Source organism: Trichosurus vulpecula, chromosome 8 (genome assembly GCF_011100635.1).
Source record: "Trichosurus vulpecula isolate mTriVul1 chromosome 8, mTriVul1.pri, whole genome shotgun sequence".
In the NCBI taxonomy this organism is placed as follows: Eukaryota; Metazoa; Chordata; class Mammalia; order Diprotodontia; family Phalangeridae; genus Trichosurus; species Trichosurus vulpecula.
In genome coordinates, this window is record NC_050580.1 from 56,058,787 (window position 1) to 56,079,981 (window position 21,195).

Consider the following 21,195-nt stretch of genomic DNA (forward strand, 5'->3'; position numbering starts at 1 on the left):
TCTTCACCCCCGCCAAAGAGCTGGGGAGACGTAGGCCAAGGACAGAGTATCCTTCCCGCTTCTTTGCTGGACGCAGCAGTCCTAGGGCTGGACGCTAAAGATGGTTCGATCTCTCTAAGTTTGGGACAAACGAGAACCTTTGTAAATATTTGTTAGTCACTTAGCACAGCACCTGGCACATAGTAGGCGTACTTATTCCCGTTCCTTTCCCATGACAGTCCCCCGCCCCCAACATGCTGATGGCCTTCACTGATTTCTATTAATATCACAAGAATACCAATGAAGCACTTGGGCTGTCCATCCGGTATCCCTCACCCTTCCCTGTGACCAGTTTATCTGTTTTTGCTTATGCCTTTCTTTGATAACATCCTTTACTCCAGTTCACCTTTGTAGTAATACCTGGTTTGTCATGTGTTCTAGCCAGCTCGTACCCACCATGTGTGTTGTGATGATCCTCTGGCTAGCTAATAATCATTTCTGTCTTGATCCTTAGGAGGTTACAATGTTCCTTGAGTTGTAGCCATATTTCACCAACATAAGATCATAAATTTAGAGCTGGAAGAGATCTCAGAGACCATCTAGTTAAATCCTCTCATTTTACAGATAAGGAATCCAAAGCCCAGACTGATTCAGTGATTTACTTGCCCAAGGTCACAGTGTTAGCAAATGTCCAAAATCAGGATTTGAACCCGGGTCCCAGAGCTGGCCTCTAAGGAAAGCTGAGCATCGCAGAATCAGCACTTTTGAATTGTGGTGCTAGAGAAGACTGAGAGTTCTTTGGACAACAAAGAGATCAAATCAGTCAACACTTAAAGAAATTAATTCGGGTTATTCACTGGAAGGTCAGATACTGAAGCTGAAGCTGTAATACTTTGGCCCTTAAGGAAAAGATAGAACTCATTGCAAAAGACCCTGATCTTGGGAAAGATTGAAGGCAAAAGGAGAAGGGGAAGGCAGAGAATGAGATGGATAGATGGCGTCATGGAAGCAACAAACATGAGTTTGGACAGACTTCGGGAGGTAGTGGAGGATAAGAGGGTCTAGTACACTGTGGTCCATGGGATCACAAAGAGTCGGACACAAGGGATTGACTGAACAACAAAACCTCTGACTTCCAAGGCAGTACTCTTTCCTCTCTACTATACTGCTTCTCATGAATAGAAGGATTATTATCAGTAACTTCCTGGTGAGGAGTTTCCCTTTGAGTTCTTGGTTTCAGGAGAAGAGTCTCTAGAAGCCCCACCCCCAACCCTATCACATGCATGCATACTGTGCCCTCTCTTTGGCAGCATGAGATCTAATGTCATGTCTCTTTCCCTTACAGACAGACATACCTCCCTCACCACAAGCTATGGAAATTCTGTTCTTTCCGCATAGATTGGGTTCTATTCTGCACTGCCACTGAATAGTCCTTAGTACATATAGATGGGTCTGCTAATGTGTCATAGTCCTTAAAAGCACCTGCTTGTCTAAGACACAAAGGACCTCTCCCATCTATCTCTGTTGTGGCTTATTCCCACAGCACCCAGAACTACGGGTATGGGCACTCAGATGGCAGAGGTAAGGTTCAGAGAAGGAGCCAGAAAGGTTCACACAGGGAATCAGGCACTGAACCCATCCCTTCATCCCCAGTCTATTGCTGAACCTCCAGAGTCCCTGTATTTGTCTAAATGGCTTCCCAAGAACTATTCCCCAAAGTCAAATGATCAAAAGATAGGAACAGTTTTCAAAAAAAAAGGACTGTGAGCCACAAATGATCACGTGAAAACATTGTCCAAATCACTTTTATAAAGAGAAACGCAAATTAAAACAATTTTAAAGTTTCCTCTTATGCCATGCAAAAGATGACAAGAGTTAATTTTACAGTACTTCTGAAGAAACAGGCACAGATACATTATTGTTTAAGCTGTGAAGTCATCAAACTGTTCTGTATTATAATTTGGAATAATGAAAAAAAAAGCAATGAAACTGTCCAGATCCTTTTACAAAATGACCCCATTTCTGCACATATACCTCAGGGAAGCAAAGACAGGGAATGGGTCCAATGCATACAGAAATATTTATACCAGTACTCTTTGTGGTACTAAAGAAATAGAAATAAAATCAGTACCCACAGATTGGGGAGCAGCTGAAAAATGATGGTATATGTAATGGGGGTGAACAGGGGAGCCTCCAGATCTGCTGGATTATGGCATTTTCCACAGAGCTGATCCTGCAGCCTGACCTCTTTCAGTGGGCCCCACACTTGGGTTGCTTCCAGTGACACATGTGCTCTGGCCTTATGCTAAAGGGCATTCAAAACCAGAGGCTCCTGTTGGTCCCTTGGTCCCCACGATGGAGGGGGGCGTAGGGCTTGGCTCTTAGAAGATTGACCACTAAGTCAGCAGAAGCCATTCGTGAAAAGACCTTGAGAGTGACTCTCTCTCTCTCTCTCTCTCTCTCTATCTCTCCCCCTCCCTCCCTTCATGTCTCTCTGTCTCCTTCCCCCTCACTCCCTCCTTCTCTCTCTCTCCCCCTCTGCCTCTCTCTCTCTCTCTCTCTCTCCTCTCTCCTCTCTTTCTCCCCCCCACTCACTCTCTCTCTCTCTCCTCCCCCCCCCCACATTTTTTCTCTCTTACTTCTCTTAGAGTACATCATTTGGGACTCAGGTACCCTCTCCCTCAGACTTCCAGTGAGATGGAGACGAGATCTCTCTCCTCCCCCCTTGGCAACAATAGCAGCAGCATGCATGTGGCAGAGCATTGCCTGGGCAAACATGGGTTTGAATCTCAAGTCCCTGGCTACCTCATGTGTTTTGCACTTCTTTTCCTCACTAAAGGTGACCAAACAGTAATCCTAAGATGGATGTTTCAAGCCTTAGCACTCTTAGGGCCACTACTTCGTGAGCTCAAGATTGCTGGAGATATTGAGAGGGCCTAGGCCTGGCAGCAGGTACTCCCTGAGGCTATGCCCTTTCTTGGAGGACATGGCCACTGACAGAAGCATGAGCCATTTGTGCCTTGCTGGCTAGAAGATGTGGACCTTGAATAACCCGCTGCCTGGGCAATGTTGATCTACATGAAGGTGAAATGCCAGTCCAGCAGTTCCACAAGCTTCCTAAGATTCATTACTACAACCCAAGAAAATATAAGAGGAATGATGAATCATTTTCTCCAATGAAGGAAATTTTCCCTTCTGCCAATTGACCTCCGCTCAGGGAACCAAGAGATCCTGACGTCTCTAACTCAGAAGGCCACTCCTAAGACTTGGAATTGCCTACCTCGGGATTGCCCACTATTTCATATTTTAAGTATTTACTGATGTATGCTTATGTCTTATTACACCATGAACCATAGTCATCATCTCTGTCACTGGCTTTGAGTAGTGTCAACTTACTCCCCTATGGCTCCCCTCACCAATACAGTAAATTTCTAAACTAAAGCATCATTCTCTGCAGACTCCTTTCCTAGGTTTATGTAAGAGCAACCACACTGGTATACCCAGGATGGCTGCTGGTGCGGGTTCTTTTAACTGCTTTACTAAGGAAAGCAACTTTAAAGGGGTCAATGATCTTCTTTAATTACATAAAATACAAACAGAGGAAATACAAAGAAGAGAAATAAAGACCAATAGACAGGGCTCTACTGCCTGAATCAAAACAATATTGCTATATATACTTTACATTCACCACTGGATGAAGAGAGACTTTACCTCTGAGCAGTCAGGGCGCTCTGAACAGATGGCTCGGCCAGGGAATCACAAGATTCTTATATATACATACATATATATATACATATATACATATATATATATACATATATATGTGTGTGTGTGTGTGTGTATATATATACTCTTTTGGCTAATAGGCTCAGAGCCAGAAGGCATCACAACCCTCCTGATTCATTGCCTAATTAGCTTGGTACCAAAAGGTGTGGAAGCCTTCCTACAAGCAAGGAAGCTTTCCTTAATGGGCTCCATTGAGGCCTATTGATGGGAGGGGAAGATCTTATTCCCCATTAACCTTACAGTTTGTTGTCTCTCCTATTAGAATATAAATTCACTGAGGGTAATGGGGGCTGTCTCTGCTTTTGTATTTGTACTCTCATCACTTAACACAGTACTTGGCACATAATAAGGACTTAATAAATGTTTTTAATTATTCTTGCAAAAAAAAAAGAAACCACCATGTGTGCTTATAAGTATTTTTCAAGCATTTTTAAGGTGAAGGAAATAAAGCTGACATATATATGCATATATACATATATATATATATATATATATATATATATATATATATATATATATGATATCTATTAAAGAACTCTGCTAATCCTTTTTGGAGAGATCCTAGATGAAAGTCAAACCTAAGGTTCATACAAGAGATTTTCCTCAGAGTTTAACAATGAGGTGAGGATAAATGAACCAGAGAGCTAAAGGAAAAGTCTGGTGTTCTCTTTTAGGGGTCAAGTTCTCCCCAGGGCTTAATCTGGTCTGGGTATAACCAGAGCTATTGTCATTGTTCTGAAGATTGCAGGTCATTGATAGTTAACAAAAGGATTGATAGCTTTAGCAGAAGGGTATTCGATGAGGATTTCATCAAGGACATCCTGAGTCGATTCAGCTACAGAGAGCTTCCCTGCTTCTGAGTTGCCCACCATGATCTGCCAACCAAGCATCAGATGCTTTCTGGGCTCCTAATGAATGTTTTATCCTTAAGAGAAAAGGAAGTGATATCAAAAAAGGCTGAGTCAATTAAGTCTTGAGGATGATTTTAAGACCCTTGAAGGAAAAACTAGTCTAAATTTTATGGGAATAGAGTTAGGGTATTACGCCTGTCATAGACCTCTAAGTGAAAACAGAATATTTTTGTACAGTAAGAAATGACAAATATGAGGAATTCAAAAAATGTGGAAATATTTGTATGAATTGAAATAGACTAAAACAAGAAGAACAATGAAAATAAACAGATCCAAGAGAACAGTTACACAATGATATCAACAATAAAAGGAAATCAAACTCTTCATAATTGAAAAAAGCTGTGAAAAAGATAATGAAACTTCCTCATGTCAGGGAGATAGAGGATAACAAATACAGAGTATTGTATACATTGAGTAAAATATGGTCTCTGTATTAAATGTTTTTTCTTTTCTTTCCTTATCCCTTCCCTTCCAATTTTCCTTCCCTTCCCCCCCCTTTTCAGATACTGGGTCTCCCCATCTTGCCCGGGCTAGAAATGCAATGGCTATTCATGGGCCCATCTCATGGCATGGAGGCTTTGACTTGCTTCCTTTCTGACCTGGGTTGGTTTGTCCCTCCTTAAGCAACCTGGTGCTGTTATAGAAAATAAAGACACAAAGTTACATCCAAACAATTTACTTAGCAAGGCACACGAGCGCAGAAATAAATTGGGTCCAAGGTTCTTGGTCAGTGAAAGGACTGCAGAGGCTCATGGCTCTTTGGCTATTATAACATTTTTACATAATATATCTTGGGGAACAGGAATACATCAGCAAGGCTGTGATTAGATCAAGTGTGTGCTGAGGTCTCATCAGAGGGGTTTTACAGAAAACATTTGAAGGACACAAAACTCAAAGTGAAACTTAAAGTCACAGAACAGAAGGCTAGTCACAAAATAGAGTCACTTTGGCTTAATAGTGACCACCCTACTACCATGGAGCTCACCATATTGGTGTCAGGCTTAGTTATTGTTGTTCAGTTGTATAAGACTCTTTGTGACCCCATTTGAGGTTTTCCTGGTAAAATAAAGAGTAGTTTGCCATTTCCTTCTCCAGTTCATTTTACAGATGAGAAAACTGAGGCAAGCAAGGTTAAGTGACTTGTCCAGGGTCACACAGCTAGTAAGTGTCTGAGGCTAGATTTGAACTCAGGAAGATGACCCAGCACTCTATCCACTGCTCCACCTAGCAGCCAGACTTTGTCTAGACACCTGATCAGCTTTAACCTCATCGAAGCTCAGAAATGTCCAACTCAATCTACTAGTCTCAGCCTCCTCAAGTAACAAATTATAGACACGCCACTACGTTGCGCAAGATGTTTTTCTTTTCTTTTTACATTTTTAGTAGTATTTTATTTTTTCCCAATTACATGTCAAGACAATTTTTAGCATTCATTTTTACAAGATTTTGAGCTCCAAATTTTTCTCCCTCCTTCTCTCCCTCCCCTCCCCTTTCCAAAAATGGTAGGCAAGTTGATATAGCTTATACATGTACTATCATATAAAACATATTTTCATATTAGTCACAGTTGCAAAAGAAGAAACAAGTCATCAGGACAAAAACCATGAAAAGGAATAAAGTAAGTGAAAAAAATGTGCTTCAATATGCATTCAGAGTGCATCAGTTCTTTCTCTGGATGCGGATAGCATTTTCCTTCATGAGTCCTTTGTACTCGCCTTGGATCATTGTGTTGCTGAGAAGAGCCGAGTCATTCATAGTTGATAAGACTTTTTTTTCTTATCGGGTTTTCTTTGTCACAAGGGAAAGTTCAATGTGTACTTAAAATCATAGACTTTTTAGTTGGAAAGAACATTGTAGAATAACTAGTCCAAATAAAAAACCTGAGATTCCGAGAGATAAGCGATTTGCCCGAAGTCATATTTGAAGGCAAAGACTGTGTCATCCTGCATAACAGCTAGCTCCATACCTTGCATGTAGTGATTCCTTAATAAATTCTTGCTGAGTGGTAATTTGTAACAGTCAGAAGGAGATGCCTTATTTTGCCCTCAGATTCACACCACTCTAGTGTATAATTCAGTCTTCAACCCAGGGCCTCTCAGTTACTTTCAGCCCATACCCGAAGACTTCTCTTTTCAGCAGGTAGAATTAAGGTGCTAGGAAAAAGAAAACTGCAAAAAAGATGAGAAATTCACCTCCTTCCTTTGTTTGGAGAGGTGGGGGACTATGTGTGTAGGATGTTGCATGAGTTGCCAGATGTATACAAAATGTCAGTGGTTCTTGCTTAAATTGTTTTCTTACACGGAAAGGTTCACTGTAGGGAAGGTAGTATAGCTAGAAATGATTATGATAAAAAAAGAATCGATAAAACACTAATTTTATAGAAGAGAGAAAAGAAACCTCCCCATTACCACGTCATAGGATCGTACATATATAGGTGGAGGAGACGTCAGAGGCATCTAGTCCAACTCCTCATTTTACAGATGAGGAAACTGAGGTTTAAGTTAAGTGATTTGCCCCAAATCACATAGGTAGTAAGCATCGAAGGAGGGAGTTGCTGAACCCAGGTCCACTAGATTCAGGAGTCCATTCACTTTCTCCTGTTTCATATGTCATCTCATCTTGAGCCCCTTTGGCCTCTGTCTTCAAATGGTTCTGAACAATTGCACTTCATTCTCTTTGTGTCAATTCCATAGAGGGCACCACCATGGTATGTTACCAGACTGGTGATCAAAAGACCCAGTTGCCACATCTAGCTTCATAACTTAAAATTATAGACTTTTAGAGATACTCTAGAACTTTCTCTACCCCTTCGTACTTAAAATTGACTCGTTCAACGTCACACAGTTCCTCAATGCAGAGAGATGTGGTCAGATATAGTTGTGAAAAGTATCATGAAACATGAGATGTTTTTTCTTAACTGTTTTTCTTTGCCAAGAGGGAGGATTAGTGTCAGAGTCAAGACTGTTCTTCAAATATCCACTGAGTGCAAGACTAGCTGCATGGCCTTGGGCAAGTTCCTCAACTCTAATGAGCTTTTGTTTCTTCAACTATAAAATGTCCTACCTAACTCATTAGCTTGTTATAAAGATAAAATGTGATAATGCATGTGAAAGTGCTTTAAAAAACGGTAAAGTGCTGCACAAATGTGGTTTGGCGATCTTTATGGAGGAGAAACAGTGGTACAGGGAGGGAAGTCGACCTCCCAGGGACCACAAGCAGCCCAGTGTCAGGGCAAGAGCACTACCAGTCCGCTGTCCATATTGATCCATTCTTCCATTTAGCAAGAATTTATTAAGGGATTACTACATGCAAGGCACGGTGCTAGTTGTTAGGCAGGATGACACGGTCTCTGCCTTCAAATAGCTCTCGATCCTAATACTGTGTTCCGCCCGATAAAAAGGGCTTGGAGACCTTAGGATGGACCAGAGATAACTGGAAGATGCAGACCACAAGGAGAGACTAGGAAAACCAAGGCGATTATTCAGACTTCTTGGAGAAGAGAGAGTAGAAGGGAGAGGGCTGGGAGGCCTACCATAACGGTCTCCATGTCTCTTCAACCAGGAGGAAATGAGCTCATTCCTTCTCTATAAAATCAACATGACAGCCTCCAGCCAAGTAATCTGGAGTCATGAAGGCTGTTAGGGGATCTTCATGAATCACTTTAGAGTTATAATTTCTCAGGCCCTTGGGAATTTCCTGAGAACCAGGTGCCACCAGAGTAGTTTCGGGCAAGTCCTGTTTACATTTTGATCATGTTAATTTACAATCAATCAGTGACAAGAGCCCTGTGACCACAATTTGATAAATACGTGAATGGAATTCAAACAGGAAATATACATTTTTTACATGAACTGGAAAGGAACTCACAATCTTAGGTCCTATTGCCCCTCAGATTTTGTCTGTCTTCCAGGGTTTCAAGATGGTCAAGTTAAGTAAGATTTTATCCAAAGGGCACCAGATCCTGTGCCTTGGGACTTGGAAGAATTTGTATATTTTTCTACCTTTTGGAGGGCCATTACTAATGGCCTGGCATCCTGGGAATTTATTATCCAAACTGCTCTTCAGAGTTCAGCATCATGTGGTGGACTGAGCACTGAAGTTGGGGTTAGAGAGCTTGGTTTCACGTCAGAGCTCAGTTCTTTCCTGTTTATGTCACCTTCCCAATGTTACAACTTCCATTGTAAAATGAGAGTTGGACTAGATCAAGGGTTCTTGGTCTTTTTGTTGGGCTATGAACCCCATTTGGGGCACTGTCTGGTGAAGTCTATGGGCCCCTCTCAGGACGATGTTTTAAACGCATCAAACAAGATACACAGAATCACAAAAGAAGACAATTATATTGAAATGCAGTTACCAAAACATATTTTTAGAAAAAAACAAGTTACCAGATCCCAAGTTAAGAATTCCTGGATTAAATGATCTACCAAGTTCCTTTAAATACTACTGAAAATAGCTTAGCATTGTAGGGTTTACAAAGGTCTTTACATAAGTTATTTGATCCTCACAACACACTTCTGAGGTTGGTACCATTACTATTCCCACTTAGTGCTAAATCTTCATTTTCCTTTTAAATCTATGATACCAATTCTTCTTGTGGCTAGAGGGGTAGAGTACCTCTTTCCCAGCCCCTTGCAGCGACTGGTGATCAAAACAGCATCCCCTTTGTCTTGTTCTCATCACTTCTGACCTTTTAGAAACTGAGTCAGATGTAGGGGCTCAGTTTTCCAAGGTCATCAAAGATTTGTGGGCACAACCAGGAGAAACGGTCAGAACCTAGGAAAATAAGGCCCAGTATGCCCGCTCCACAACTGATCACCATGAGTAAGACCTCAAATCACAATGATCCAGCCCTGATTGTTAAGAAGTCTATCCTATCACAGTGACTAGGGCTCTGAAACACTCCAGGGCAGGATGAAGGAGTACCCACACTAATGAGATGTCCTGTACTGACTTGTCACCTCTCACCTGGACTATTAATAGCCTACTAATTGGTCTCCCTCCTTACAGGTTCTCTACACTTCCATTTATCCTCCACACAACTGCCAGATAAATATTCTTAAGACATATGTTCAAACAGGCCACTCCTTGACTGAAAAAATCCTTAGTGGTTTGTCTAGGATAAAATACAAGCTCTTCCAGGTGACACTGAAAAGCCTCCATAATCTATCTCCTGCCCATCTTTTCAAACATTTCGCATCATTCCCCTTCGCTTACTCTGATTCAGCTAAAGGACTATTTGCTGCCCCCAAAACTGGACATGCCATTTCTTGTCTCTGTGTGTCTGCTCAGGTAGTCTCCCCAATGCCTAGAATGTTCTCTCTCCTCTCTGCAAACTCTTAGAATATTTCTCTTTCTTCAAGACAGCTCTGGTGTGTACCTCCTTCTGGAGCTTTTTGTGATTCTCCCCCGCTCCGACTTGTTAGGGCTCCATCCCTCTTGAAATTACTCTGCATTTATCTTTATTCATGTTATACCATCCTACCATAACTTGACTCTCAGGGGAATGGAGGCTCCTTGAGGGCAGGGATTGTTTTGTATCCAGCCTGGTACAGCAAAATAAGAGTCAAAAGTTGCTGTTCTGTAGTTGCATCTGACCTTCTGTGACTCCATTTGGGGTTTTCTGGGCAAAGATACTGGCATGGTGGTTTGCCATTTCCATCTCCTGCTCATTTTACAGATGGGGAAACTGAGGCAGTCAGAGTTAAGTGACTTGCCCAGGGTCACACAGCTAGTAAGTGTCTGAAGCCAGATTTGAACTAAGGAAGAGGAATCATCTTGACTCCAGGGCCAACACTCTCTCCGTGCCATCTGGCTGCCCTTTGGGTTCAAATCCGACTCTTTTGCTTACTAGGTGACCTTGGATAAATCACAACCTCAGCTTCCTGTAAAATGAGGAATTTGGAGCAGATAATCCCCAAGGTCCTTTCCAGTCTGTGATGACAACCCGCGTGTGTTGTACATATTATAGCTTAAAAAAAATTTGAGAAATTGTTTAGATCCCTAGGGACCTGCTGAACCGGCGCCAGGGAGGAATCAACTAACTCATTAAAAAAGACGGGGAAGAAAGTGGGGGAGGAGTCAAAGCCAGGCAATACTATGGTAACTCTTTCAGTCCATTAACCTGCAGCCCCTAACTTTTACCTGTGCAGCTAGGGGGATCACTCTCTCAACAAGGATGCATGATGAATAATAGCCTCTACCACTGTTTTGCTTAACAACACCGTATGATTTAAGTAGTTGGAGGGTTATTACAACCTCCCCTCCCCTTTTAGCACAGAGGAGGAAATTGAAGCAATGAAAATTTAACGTGACTCTCCCACGATTGCACAGTTAGTAAGCCAAGACTCAAACCCAAGCCTTCTGGCTCAAGATCTCCGTCTTCTCTAAACTTCCCTGCCTCTCTCTGGTTCTCAGGACTCCCTGCCCCCTGCCTTAGAGAAGAAACGCATCTCCGGAGCTAGGGGTTGTGCTCCCATTCTGCCCAACAGAGTTCTGGGAGCTGGGGCTCGCAGAGGGAGGGAACAAAAGAAGAAAGGAAGGAGGGGTGGAATGGGGGAAATCTTGGTCCAGGGGCGGGGCCAAGGGCAGGGTGGAATCGAATATAAGGCAGCGCTGCCTCGGCAGAGCTAGACACTGAGACTTGGACTTGATCATCACTTACAGACTCGCTCAGTGTGAACTTGAGTTTGACCCCCGAAACAGCCTGAGCCTCTGATCGGTGAGTCCACAGCCCTGGCTGGGCGCGCCAGGCCGAGATGCTCGAGTCGCGGCCAATCCAGCACCACCCCCTACCCCTCTTCACTGGCCTCTCCTGGCTCGGGCTGAGTCACTGCCCTCCAGTCGGTCCCCCCGCCCTGGCTTCTTTCCGCACCGAGGGACGTTGATGCCCTGAGGACCGGGAGAAGCAGCGGGAGCTGGTGGCAGTCTGGGCTATCTCCTGCTGCCTTTCGTGGAGGGGGTGGGGCGGTGAGGGCTCCAGCAGCAGGAACCTCCCCAGATTAGAGACTCTGCCCCCGGATGGCAGGGTCCCAATGCTCCTCTTAGCCTCACTCTTCGTTCCCTTACAGGACTGAGTACCTGGAGCAGAAGAAGCCACCTTCCCACCCAATCCACCATGAGAGTCCTGCTCGTTTCTCTACTTCTGTGTGTGCTGGCCCTGGGCTGCAGAGTGAGTGTCCCGCATTGGCCCACAGTGGGGGTTGGAGGTTGGGAAGTTTGGGTTTTTAGAGTCTCTGAGGGTAGGGGAGGGTTAGATTAGGGGAGGTCTGCAAAGAACTAGGGAGCTGGAGGAGGAAGGTCATGATTTACCCATTGAGGCAATGTAATATACCCAGTGACAAACGTGGTCAGATTCCCCCAGGGGGCAATGGGCCATGATTTCAAAATGGGCAGCACAGTGCCCTGTGCATAATAGGCACTTAATGCTTTTTGGATTGAATAGCATTTAGGGAGGGAAACAGAGTGGAAAAGAAATTCTCCCAGGGAACTGTTGCACATGAAAGAAGGGGCAATGATTGGGAAGGAAAAACAGGGGGTAAATCTCAGGTCTGCAATGTACGTGATGGGGCTTGGGAAGCGGAGAGGGAGTGGGGTGGATGAGCGTGTGTGTGCATGTGTTAAAAGTTGGAGCACACATTAAAACTAAAAGATGGCATGTAGTTAAATGCCAAATGATGTGCTACAGATTGCGTGATAGAGAAATTAAGGAGAGATAGAGCTATGGTGGGGGTGGTTTTGGGATTGTCAGGGAAAGCTTCTCGGAGGAGGAAGGATTCGACTCTAATCCAACTCATCTGGATCTCAGCATCCCAGTTTGAGAGGGGAAAGGGCAGAGAGCCCTTGGAGACCCCTCTTACCCTTCTCATTCCTTTTTCTCTTAGGCTCGGAGAAAATCGGCTCATGAATCTGATTCATGTGAGTAGCTACCCCCCTGCATAGCCCTCCGCTACATGGATGTCCAGGGGGAACCACTGGGAGGAGCCCTTCCCCACTTTCTCCCACAAAAGCCCCGCCCAGTGATTCTCCCCCTTCCCACTGCCTTCGCTGACCACATCTCTCCCATCCCCAGCGGATTGTGGCTGCTTGAATAATGGCGTGTGCATATCCTACAAGTACTTCAAGATTCGTCGCTGTTCCTGCCCAGAAAATTTCATTGGGGAGCATTGTGAGACAGGTATCTGAGTCCTGCCTGATCCTTGACCCCTGAGCCCTGGCAAAGGGGGGAGGCTGTCTTAGGGATTTCAGAAGGGGATTCTGATGGAGAAAGGGAATGGAAAGGGATGAAAGCTAGGCTTAAGGACTGGACTTGTCATTTCATTGGTATGGGGAACTCCCAGGTTCCCAAAGAGGAAATTCTCTCTAGCAATAATCGTTAATTTCTCTGCAACTTAGAGCCTTTCACTGACAGGGTAAGTGACTTTCTGAGGGTCATAAAGCCAATATGTGTCAGAGACAGGACTTGAACCCAGGTCTTCCAGTTTTTGAGGAAATGGCCTAGTAGCATTTCTACTACAAAGCTACAAATTCAGAGTAATAACTAGAGACAGGGCAAGGTTGGAGGAAGAGACCGCTTCCCAGTGTCCTATGTTTCCATCCTGAACTGGAAGCTTGATTAAATTGCTTGTACTACATCTTGTTTCTGCTGTCAAGATTATCTCAATATCCCCTTATATCCATTTCATCCCTCAGATATTTCACAAAAATGCTATGAAGGTAATGGTCACTCTTACCGAGGAATGGCCAGCCGGGACATCAGGGACAAGACTTGTTTGAAGTGGAACTCACCCCTCTTGGCCTCCCAAAAGTACAATGCTAACCATCCAGATGCAATTCAGCTGGGTTTGGGGAAGCACAATTACTGCAGGTGAGAAGGAAGTGACCACTAGCATCTCTTTCCCCCTTCCCCAATCTCCCCCCAATCCCACCCCATCTGCCTCAAACAGCCACCCAGGATGTGCTTTTTTTTTCAGTTTTGCAATCTTTATTCCTGCATACAATAAATCTTTTAGAGAGCAAATTTCTTTGTTTCCTCACTCACTACACAACTTTAAAATGTATCATCCGTATCCTCTTTGATGTGACTCCTTCAGGAAATTCCTCTTATAGCCTTTTATTTTTATAAGAATGTTGGTCATCTTAGCTCTACCACACCAGCTCTTTGCTGAGGAGCCTCAGGATAAGAGTTTTTGGGAAAATCCCAAGGGATGAGGGGCATAGAGAAGGGCTCTGGGTAGATTGCCGGCTAGAAGTTCACTTCTCTAGAGTGCCTTGGAGGACAGACTTCTGATTAGGAGCACACCAACTCCACCCCCCTCCCAACTTCCCTGTTTCTACTGAACATACCACTATCCTCCCAGTCACCCAGGTTCCCATCCTCTGAGTCATTCTTGACTCCTCTCTTCTCACCCCCCCATATCCCATATCCAATCAGTTGCCAAGTCCTGCTGATTCTGCCTTCACAATATTTCTCACATTTCCTTTCCCTCCACTCATGTAGCCAGCACCCAATCAGTTGGTCTGCTTGCTTCCATTCTCTCCCCTTCTTCAATCCATCCCTCATCCCACCTGCCAAAATAATCTTCCTGCTGCCTCTAAGGCTGACCCTGTCACTCCCCTGCTCAAAATCCTTGCTAGCTCCTCATTGCCTCTAGGAAAAAGAAAATGCAAACTCCTCTACCTGGATATTCAAAGCCTTCCCATATCCACATCCAACTTCCCCCCTCTAGACTTATTTGACATTGCCCCCTTTCAGGAAGGCTACACTCCAGACGAATAGCACTACTTCTTATTCCCCAAACCCAGCAATCCTATCTTCTGCTTCCATGGAGGCTTCCTTCTCACTAGCTGTCTCCCATGCCTACTCATCTTTTTCTTTCAGAATCCATAGCTTCCTTCCAGCTCCAGCTCAGCAGACCTTTTGAGGGGCCCTCCACTTCTTTATTCTATAGCTCTTTGTCTGATCTCTTTGTGCTTTTGCACCTTTACCCTGGAACTTATCTTTGTTCATTTTGTATCCCACCCCCCACTCCCTATCCCACTCATTGAAAAGTCAGATCTTTGAAGACAGGGATGATTTCACTTTCCTCTTTTCATTCCTAGGGTCTAGCCAATTTAAGGGTAAACACTTGAGTTTTTGTTGGGTTGAATGACCCCTCTCCTATACTTCCACTTCTTCCTATGTATTTCCAGAAACCCAGACAACCGGAAAAGGCCATGGTGTTTTGTGCAGGTCGGCAGGAGGGCATATATGCAGGACTGCAAGGTGCCACAGTGTCCCACTGGTGAGTGATGAGGACCTGAAACTGGACACTGACCCACTGTTCAGTCACTTTCACCCAAGAGAACGGGGGATGAGATTGGAGGGAAGTAGGATGTGTGTAGAGTACTGCCTGGCCCTTAGTGACCTAGGATTGACAGGGAGAAGAGAGGAAGAAGAGAGTGGGTATCCTGCTTGCCTCATGAAGCCCCTGTCCTTCCCCACAGAACAAGGATTCCAGTGTGGCCATAAATCAATGACGCCCCGCTTCAAGATTGTTGGGGGAAACAGAACACCCATAGAGAACCAGCCTTGGTTTGCTGCCATCTACAGGAGACATCTAGGGGGCAGCTCTTCCTTTAATTGTGGGGGTGCCCTCATCAGTTCTTGCTGGGTGATCAGTGCTGCACACTGCTTTCCGTAAGTCCTCCCTCTATTCCCCACCCCAGAGACTTTCATAGATTCATATTGCTTCCCTGAGCCATGATTCCAATGTCCCCTGGCTGCCCCCTCCCAAAAATCCTATCCCCCTTATCTCCAAGGACAATGGCAGGGCCCTTCCCCTATAGCCATGATTCCAGAATGATAATCACTGCCCTAAGAATAGACTGAGACCAGGTCACTGCTGAGGGCTGAAGGGAATGGGGTCCTCCATCGGTGATTACTGGGTCTTGACATTTTTCAACCCTGTCTCTACAGTAAACTTAAAATGGGAGAGAGCTACTTTCTGTACCTGGGCCAGTCAAAGCTTAACTCCGAGACCCTGGGAGAGACTCGGTTTGAAATTGAGGAGCTAATTTTACATGAAAACTTTAGCACTGGAGCCATCGCTTATCACAATGATATTGGTGAGTCCAAGGAGGGGGGCACTAAGGGAGAAGATGGTGGGGAAACACAGACATCCTCACCCGCTACCATGGCATGAGATAGATGGGCTTGGGTGGTGGTGATGGTGAGGAGTAAGATCCTGGAGCTACCTGAAGACCTTGACTTACAACATCAAAGGGGGCATCTGGGTGAAAATCACAGCAGAGGCAGCTCTCCAGAAGGGATCCTAGGTTCTTCAGAAGGACCAGAGTCCTCCGGCCTTCGTCTGGAGGGTGGGAGCAGAAGAAAGAGCTGTAGAAGGGAAATAGCCTGGTCAAGGCCCCCTGCCCTTTAAGCTGGCATGGCATGACTTGAATTCTAGCTGACTTCAGAAAGAATGTATATAATCCGACCTAGGTGAAGAAAGAGAACCTTCTGTCTTGATTGACACCCTTGGCTCTTGGAGGCAACATGATGTAATAAATAGGGAGAAAATTAGATCTTAACTCGGGGGAACTAGATTCTTATCCCAAATCCATTATGACTGCCTAGGGCCTTGGCCAAGTCAATAAGTCAACAAGTATTTTTTAAGCACCTACTATGTGCCAAGCACCATGCTAAGCTCTGGGCATACAAAAAAATGGCAAAAAAAAAACCAAAACCCCAAAACCCAACCCAGTCCCTGCCTTCAAGAAACTCATGTTTCTTGTCTAATGGGAGACAACATGCAAACAACTATGTAGACACAAGATATGTGCAGAATAAATTGGAGATAATCTCAGAGGGAAGAAATTGGTATTGAGGGTGACCAGGAAAGGCTTCGTGCAGAAAGTAAGATTTAAGCTGAGACTTCGGGGAAGTCAGAAGGCAGAATCACTTCTTCCTTTGTTGCAGCTTCTTTATCTGTAGTTGTGTGATTCCGAGGGGCAGGGAGGCCTCTACTTGATCATCCCCCTAGAGTCTGCCATTCATAGGATCATAAATTTAGATCTCCCCTATTTTAAAGAGGAAGAAATAAGACCGCTAGAGGTTAAGTGATTTAGGTACCCAGGGTTACAAATCTAGTTAGTGTCTGAGGCAGGATTTGAACCCAAGTTCTTGTGACTGCAAGACCAGGGACCTATTCACTATGTCATGCTGCCTCTCTGCTCATTCTCCCCCATTCCATGTTTTTCCACAGCCCTGCTAAAGATCCGTTCCAGAACTGGTAAATGTGCAGAGCCCTCCAGAACTGTACAGACCATTTGCCTCCCCCCAGCGTATGGAGACGTACCCATTGGCAGCGAGTGTGAGGTCACTGGCTTCGGATTTGAAGAACAGAGTGAGTGACACTTGGGGCAAAGGTGGTGGTGGTGGGAGATCCAGGAGCATCAGGTCAAGCCAGGCAAGCCGACCTGTGTAAGCCTGGGAGGGTTCTCAGCTCGGAGCAAGAGAAGGTCAAAAAGTCAGACACTGAGAGGTTGGGAGACCTGCGGGCTTTAGGGAGAGATATAGCATGTGGTCCTGGGAGCTATAGGACAATGGAAATAACCCAGGCCCATATAGCTGTTTTGGGGTTGAAGAGGAAATGAATGTTCTCCCTGACAGAGACAGTGAGTCCTGGCTTAGGGGGAAGAGAGGTCAGGAAAGGACAACAAGAAAGAAATATTTTAACTCAAGCCATTATCCTCATTTTCCTCCCAGATGACTATATCTATCCAGAGTACCTCAAAATGGCAGTTGTGAGGCCAATTTCATACAGGGAATGTCGACAACCTCACTACTATGGCTCTGAAGTCACCCCCCAGATGGTGTGTGCTGCCCATCCCGAGTGGACGTCAGATGCCTGCCAGGTGAGACCCGAAGTAGTCCTTGTCTCCTCCCCTTGTGTCTCACCAAGGCTTTCTCAGCATCTCTCCTACACCTATCCACAATGAGGAAGGGTTTTTCTCCTCCATATACTCAGACCTCCCTCCTCTGGTATCCTCCATGCCCAAGAAGCCAAGAATGGCAGCTAGAAGAAATACTGATGTTGGGGTTGGTGATCTATGAGAGGCCTTACAAGGTTTTCATCAACACTTATATATTTAGAGTAACTTCTATATTCTTGGTTCTGTGCCTGATACTGTGGGGATACAGAAGTATAAGACATGATCCCTGACCTCAGAAATTTATTATTTAGTTAGGGAGACAAGACTTCTACCCACAAAATGATGAAAGCTAGAAGAAAGAATAGAGTTAAATGCCGATAGCATATAAATGATAAAAGGATTGAGAGGAAGAGAAGCGCAGGGTAGTGTCATCAGAGGGGAAGGATTTGACCTTGGCTTTGATAAATAGGTATAGTTCAGATGAGGGTAAATCATCTCCTTGCAGGTAGGAATAATTTCATTTTTTATTTTTTCATCGCTGGCACATAACATAGTGCCTGGCACATAGTAGGTATTTAATAAATACTTTTTGAGTGATTAGTTGATAGTCAGGAGAGAGGAGGGGGCATTCTAAGTAGAGGAGAAGGACATGACTGGATCTTCGAAGGCAAGAATGAATGTTCTATAGTAGCGAGACACTGAGACCTTGGCCCAACTAGAACAGAGGATTCATGTTGGGGAGAAATGGCGAATAAGGATATACAGGTAGGGTAGGGATGGATTATGGAAACCTTGAAGGTGAGGACCAGAATGTCATAAAAGGCTTTTAACTCTAGAAAACTCCTCCATCTCTCTCCTTGTCTCTCCCTGAAAGAGAGACAGAAAAAGTGAAAATAATAGAAGAGTTGGAATAAGGCCCAAGTAAAGTTTGTAAATTATACCCCCTGTATATTGCAGTCCAGCAGATGCTTGGAGACTTCACTAAAACACATGGTATTTAATTACCATGAAGCAAATACCATCATGACATGAAAAAATGGACTTTTCAGCCATTAAAAATGTGTACTTTTATAAAAAGTGACCTTAAAGTGCCCCTTTGAGCCACCCGACCACCACCACTTCCAAGCCTCTTCGAAGGCTCTCTTTATTGCCTGCCCTCAGCCCTGTTCTAGGTAGCAACTCTGATTCTTTTCCCCAGGAACTCACCTTCTGTTTCTTGTCTGTTTCCCAGGGAGACTCAGGTGGGCCTCTGGTCTGCCCCACTGATGGCCGTATGACTTTGGTTGGCGTTGTGAGCTGGGGCCTTGGCTGTGCCGAAAAGAACAAGCCTGGTGTTTATGCTCGTGTCTCTCACTTCCTACCCTGGATCCGGGCCCACACAGGTCCCATCTGAGGAGACCTAGGGAGCCTAGGAAGGAGAAGGCCATGCTACTCCCTCTTGCCCTGATGTCACCATTTCTGCCACGGACTCATTTCTACCAGGCATAAGGACCCTAAGAAGATATCCTCTAGAGAGATGTTCTCTGTATGTGGACTTCCTGCCAGGGAATATGAAAACAGATTTAACATTCAGATTGAGGCATAGGCACTAGCTATCTAGGACCTCTTGGCCAAGATAGGTGGATGAAGGGGTAGTCACCAAGGTCAGAGGTAGGTGATTTCAAGTTTTCACAGAGATTTTAGGTTCTTAAGAACATCTGGTTACTTACTAATGGTGAATCCCAAACTGTCTGGAGAGGAAGAAGTCAGCTCTCCAGAGCAAACTGCCTTCACCATGGAGTCTAAGTCCAGATGTTTGCAAAATGCAATTATGAATTGACTCTGAGCTCAGGGCCCTTGGAGTTCATGGGACTATGGCCAGTGTAGAAATAGACATCAGGGATGGGGACCCTAGTGAGATAATGGGAGGGCTCCATGTACACACCATGGACTAGTCAGGAGATAGAATGTTTGTGTCCCTATGCATGTGGCTTTGAATGTGACTGTGAGCATTAGAATGTTCTTTGGTCTTGGGGTATGAACGTGCACTTGGGTGTTTCTCCTGGCGACAGTCCTGGTCTTACTCCTGCTCTCTCAAAGTGCCCTCCTCAGTCCTGTTATGAGTGGGGCCAGGATGACTGTGACCGACACTGAATGTCTAGGTTTCTCCCAAACCCTTAGTCCTCTTCAATAATTACCCTCCCTGCTTATCTAAATCTTACCATGTGACATGAGGGCCGGCCCCTTGGACTGGATATTTAATAATTATTTTTGTTATTTATTTTTATTTTTGTAGTATCACATGAGTATCATTAATAAAAACAATTCTTTCTTCTGAAAGGCTTTGGCTCTCTCTTGGGGAGGGAGAGGATGGAAAATGATAGCAGGTCCTAAAAGGAAACGAGTTACCTCATGAGGTAATGAGTTTCTCATTTCTGAGGTATTCAAGAAGAGGTTGTATGAATACTTGAAGGTATTCTAAAAGGAACGTGGCTGCATTGGACTAAACAAATTTTGAAATCCCTTCTAACACTAAGATTCTCTGATAGAGCTATTTCCATAAAAGGAATCATCGGAACAATCTATCAGCTTCAAAAATTAAAAGGAAGTGATACCAGCAGCTGCCACCATTATAGTTCAGCCCTAGCTGGAAGAGATCCTAACTCCCATTCTGAGCCCAGGCCTATGACCTCAGCTGCCGCATTTGTCCAGAATCACTATCCACGATTTAAAAGCCTTTTATTCCCTAAACAAGTAAAGAAGTCCAGGAAAGGAACTCAACTAACTCTACCCAGTACATTCTCCCCCTTTAACAGATGAGAATATTGAGACCCTTAATGCAAGCCACAGTGAAGCAGAGAGGGGACTCTGGGATCAGGCTGCCATCCCAGCTAAATACCAGCTTCTGATTCCCAGGTCTCTCAAAGGGCACCCAGGTTCACCTGGGGAAGCTGAGCAGACTTACCTTGGGCAGGTAGAAGGAGGGCCTGAGGCCAGGGAGTGAGTATTCAGCCAGAAGCTGGAGAGCTCCTGACCCTAGGGAGGGCTTGGATTTCCTTGACACCACAATTACCCCAGAATTCCAAGAGAGGAGGTTCTTGGATCAAAGCCTGAGCTCCCAGCTTGCGTCAGTCAATTAACAGTTAAGCACTGAGTTAAACACTGTCAATATTCCAGGTTCCTTTAGCCAGAGTCCCTGAAAACACAATTCTCTATATACCATACACCTGGTGCAGGGAGATATATCTTATCCATGATATTGATGGAAGGATATACCAACCTCTACCTCCTCCCTCCTGCACCCCCCCCCCCCAAGGGAGGGGATGCATGGGGATAGGATTATTAACTTTGAGGGATGGTGGTGAGTAAGAGGCTGACATGGTACCCATCTCTAAGTGAATCATGATTCTAGGGGTAAGTTGCAGGGGACTCAGTACCCTCTTCTGCTCCATGTTTTTAGATGGCTCACATGACTCCCACTAAACCACTTGGTTTCTTCCCTCTGGTGTGGGATTAGAGTTGGTTGGGTTTTTGTTGCTACTTCAAGAACTTGCTCAGGAAAGACCCAGGGAGCAACCAAGGAGCGCAGCCCATGCAGGGTGGCTTCTTCAAGCCTCTTCCTAGTCTG

At 44.7% G+C, this 21,195-nt stretch overlaps 1 protein-coding gene across 1 annotated transcript; it reads left to right on the forward strand.

Annotated features, from left to right (window-relative positions):
• Positions 1 to 11,304: 11,304 nt before the first annotated feature.
• Positions 11,305 to 19,903, forward strand: PLAU (plasminogen activator, urokinase). The gene is made up of 11 exons (XM_036735775.1): positions 11,305 to 11,394; positions 11,744 to 11,844; positions 12,557 to 12,590; positions 12,745 to 12,849; positions 13,365 to 13,539; positions 14,865 to 14,956; positions 15,159 to 15,351; positions 15,631 to 15,779; positions 16,919 to 17,059; positions 17,422 to 17,570; positions 18,820 to 19,903. The coding sequence occupies exons 2-11, from the start codon at positions 11,791 to 11,793 to the stop codon at positions 18,979 to 18,981; spliced, it is 1,254 nt and encodes a 417-aa protein (XP_036591670.1). The 5' UTR covers positions 11,305 to 11,394; positions 11,744 to 11,790; the 3' UTR covers positions 18,982 to 19,903.
• The last annotated feature ends 1,292 nt before the right edge of the window (positions 19,904 to 21,195 follow it).